The sequence below is a fragment of the Telopea speciosissima genome, chromosome 5, assembly GCF_018873765.1.
Source record: "Telopea speciosissima isolate NSW1024214 ecotype Mountain lineage chromosome 5, Tspe_v1, whole genome shotgun sequence".
In the NCBI taxonomy this organism is placed as follows: Eukaryota; Viridiplantae; Streptophyta; class Magnoliopsida; order Proteales; family Proteaceae; genus Telopea; species Telopea speciosissima.
The window spans coordinates 3,029,342-3,033,112 of record NC_057920.1 but is presented as its reverse complement, the minus strand read 5'-3'; the positions used below and the strand labels follow the sequence as shown (position 1 = coordinate 3,033,112).

General features: G+C 45.8%; 1 protein-coding gene across 1 annotated transcript; it reads right to left on the bottom strand.

Moving 5' to 3' along the window:
- Window positions 1–584: 584 nt before the first annotated feature.
- On the bottom strand, window positions 585–2,864 carry LOC122661073 (subtilisin-like protease SBT1.7). Its single transcript, XM_043856384.1, has one exon. It carries the CDS (start codon window positions 2,862–2,864, stop codon window positions 585–587), a length of 2,280 nt encoding a protein of 759 aa, XP_043712319.1.
- Between the last annotated feature and the right edge of the window lie 907 nt (window positions 2,865–3,771).

The following is a 3,771-nucleotide window of genomic DNA, read 5'->3' as shown; positions in this document are numbered from 1 at the left end:
AAGGCTCCCGGCCACCACTGCAAATTTGGGAAAGGTTATATTATACGTAGCTTTACCTCTGCTTTTATAGAGAGATGGTTTCCATATTTCCACTAATGCCGTATGAGGAGTTTGCTTCAGCCACAACTACGGACTGTTGTTAGCCCCAAAAACCCATCCAGACTTTTAGCGCTTATCTGGATTAATTTAGTTGGACTCAACCAGCGAGTGGTGTCTATGAGGTCAATTGTGATGCTTCTTCAATCTCTGAAACAACCCAGTGGGATTGGGCTTCGTTGGTAGAGATCATAAAAGGAATATATTATTGCCTCCACAACATCATCATCTTTTATTCCAAAGAGAGATAAACAGCGTGGTTGATTCTGTGGCAAGGAGATCTCTGATATCATGTATGACAGTCTAGCCTAATTCTCTTTCATGGCTTCAGGAATTATGTTCTACTCCTACCATGAGTTTACATGATTATGACTAAATATCTAAGAATATATAAATTAATTACCCCTTCCCCTCTCTTAGAGGGAGGTTAGGGACATTTACACCCCAAAAACAAAAAAAAAAGGAAAACTAAAAGACTTTCTAGTTGATCACTCCCAAATAAATGAAATAGGGCTACCCACGATGTGCTTGCCGTCGGACCATTGGAGACGACCAAAGCTGTACGTCCCTGAAGGCAACGAAGTTGCAGTACTGAACGTTACTGTGTACATTTGTGTCTCATTTAGCGAACTGAAAGTCAAAGATTGAGGTTGAACAGATATCTTCACCGATTTCGTCTCTGAAGACATAGACACCATATAGGTTGCAGGGCTGCCCACATTCTTCAGTGTCCGTGTATGCTTAACGACGCTCGACACACTGCCATCAGTTGTCGGAAATAAGACACCAAAAGAAGGGTAGTTGAGATCACTGACACTGTACTTCTTGCTTGTATCACACGTGAAGTTCCTCTTCGTCACAATTAAGATTTGCGCTTCGGTGTAGTTTAAAGCGCAAAGGAAGCCAATGTAATCCTCGACAGCAAGGTCATATATGAGACCTGGATCAAGCGCTGAAATAGGGTCCACGTGTCCTGATCCGTAATCAAACGGCGTTGCTGCTTCCCCTGTAGCGAGGTCTTCTATCGTTGCTCCATTTTTGTAGGTGGTGTAGGCTGTTGTCATGAGGGCCGATCGGATGGCTCCGGGACTCCAATCGGGTTTCGCCGCCTTGAGGACCGCTGCGATACCGCTCACATGTGGGCACGACATCGATGTACCTGATATGATGTTGAATCCAACGCGTCTCGTGTCAACAGCTAAGCCAGTGGGTCCTACAGCACCACTCCATCCCGCCAAGATGTTGACACCTGGTGCGATCATGTCCGGTTTGAGTATCTCCGGCGTTATCAAGTTCGGCCCTCTCGAGCTGAACTCGGCCACCACGGGTGATGGTTGAATCCCCACCTTCGTACCTACGAAAACAATAGTGGCCGTCGGATTAGCATCCGAGGAGATATACTCCTTTATCATGACACCGGCCTTCGTACCCACGGCAGTCGCCGGCAGGAGATGGGCCTCAGCGTACAGCTCTTTGGTAGCCAAGTTCGCTAGTATCATCCCTTCGCCACCGGCTTCTTTTACCACGATTCCTTTCTGAATCCCGCCATTGGCCCCTTCGCACAAAACGATCTTTCCGGCGACTTTGGACGGTATCAAGGTCCCCGTCCCGCAATGATTCCCGTTGGGAGCGTTGCTGGCGTTGCCAGCGTAGATGAGTGGTAGTAACGAATTAGGCAATGGGTTTCCACTGTAGAGAGACACTCCGGAGAAGTTTTTCCCGTTGCCAAGCATAACATAAGCAGGGAAGTCACGGTCCAAGGTTCCCGCACCAACGGTGGTTATCCAAGGAGCGACGTTGGACGAACTGAAGGAATAAGGACCGTCGTTTCCAGCTGAGCAAGACACGAGAATGCCTCTCTCCATCGCAGCGAAAGCTCCAATGGCGATAGAGCTTCTATAGTAATAGGTTAACCTACCACCGAACGACATGGAAATGACGTTCACCCCATCTTCAATGGCTTTATCGATGGCAGCCATAATGTCTGCATCGAAACAACCTCCCATCCAACACATCTTGTAAACAGCAATTCTGGCATGTATAGCCATGCCTCGTGCCATCCCCTCGGCATATCCAAAAAGGCTCGCACCTTCCAAGGCTGAGCCGGCCGCCGTGGACGACGTGTGAGTGCCGTGGCCGTCGTCGTCCCTCGGCGATTTTGATTCTTTGGTTTCGTTAATGGGACCATTCGCTTCGTAGCCTTTGGAAAAAAATCTCGCCCCGATTAATTTCCGATTACAGCTGGAAGAATTGAAGTTCTTACCTTCTTGGCAAACGCCTTTCCATCGACTGGGTACAGGGCCAAGTCCATTGTCGTTGAAGCTCTGGCTTTCGGGCCAGACACCAGTGTCAAGAACTCCAATTATGATTTCGCTCGCCGAGTTAGACTGGGGCAATAACGCGTCGTTCTTGTCGAGGCCAAGAAACTCGGGAGTCCGAGTGGTGTGAAGCTCATATCTCACTTGAGGTAAGACGGCGAGGATCCCTGATCGACCTTCGAGTGAGTTGGCCTCTTCGTCGGTGAGCCGAGTAGAGAATCCATGAATGACGTTGTTGTATGTGTAGAGCATTTCTGCTGATTCCGAAACCGATTTCAGATTCGAGGCGTACCATTGTGTGTGATCGTTGAAGCTAACCGGCATTTTGGACTTGGCCATATGGACGATGTAGGTGTTCTTCTCCAGCTTCGGCTTATCCACTACACCCACTGAGACATTGCAGAGAAGACCCAGCTGGAAAAGAAAAAGAAGTGCAAAAAACCTCAACATCTTCTTCTCCATCTCTGAATATCCCCCGTGAGACTGAATGAAACAGAGAGAGAGAGAGAGGACTCCCTCATTTATAGTCTACACTGGTCTTTGGAGACTAATCACTCCAATTCCAAATTACTCTCCGGCGCATATCACCATCAGCCCAACAGTACACCAGACATCTTCTTAATTTTTAGGGTGGTGGGCACGGCAGGGGGAATCTTATCACCTGTGGTTCCCTGTTTGTTACGGCTCCCTACAATCAAGGGGTGGAATGGTCATTTTAATCCCTTAATAAGAGGAATGGTACAATCATATCGATCAGAGAACCTCAAGAGATAAAGGTCCCATGGCAGGGACGCGTTCAAACGCAGACCAAAGTGGCCAAAGGTGGGGATGGCTAAAGATCCCTAAAAGAGATCTACAATATGTGAATCTAAATACAACTACGTACATATCCATTTCCTCATCAACATCTCAATTAATATAATCATTCAATAATGCAGCATCTCCCACCGCGTTTTTAGATTGATTTGAGAGATATAGCTTTCATGCTTCATTAATTTGGCTTGTTTGAAAAAGAAAAAAAAAAGAGCCAAATTATCCCATCACTTTCCCAATCAAATTAGATTACCCTAGACAAATGGCGTTTTGAGCTAACAATATAGTTTCTATATATATTGGAGCTGTCCCTATAATTATCCTATCACTTTCCCAGCCATTTACATCATTAATTTTTACTGTACCAATTACATCTCTAATGTGATGACATTAATCCACGCGGTTTTTTTTTTTTTTTTTTTGTCCTATCTTTTACCTTTCTAAATGAAACTGAATGAGTGTCTTATTATGATCTTAATTGCATCCTTATTCTTAATTTTGATTACTTATCTTATTCTTTTCGTAGGCTCGACTTGCTACTTGC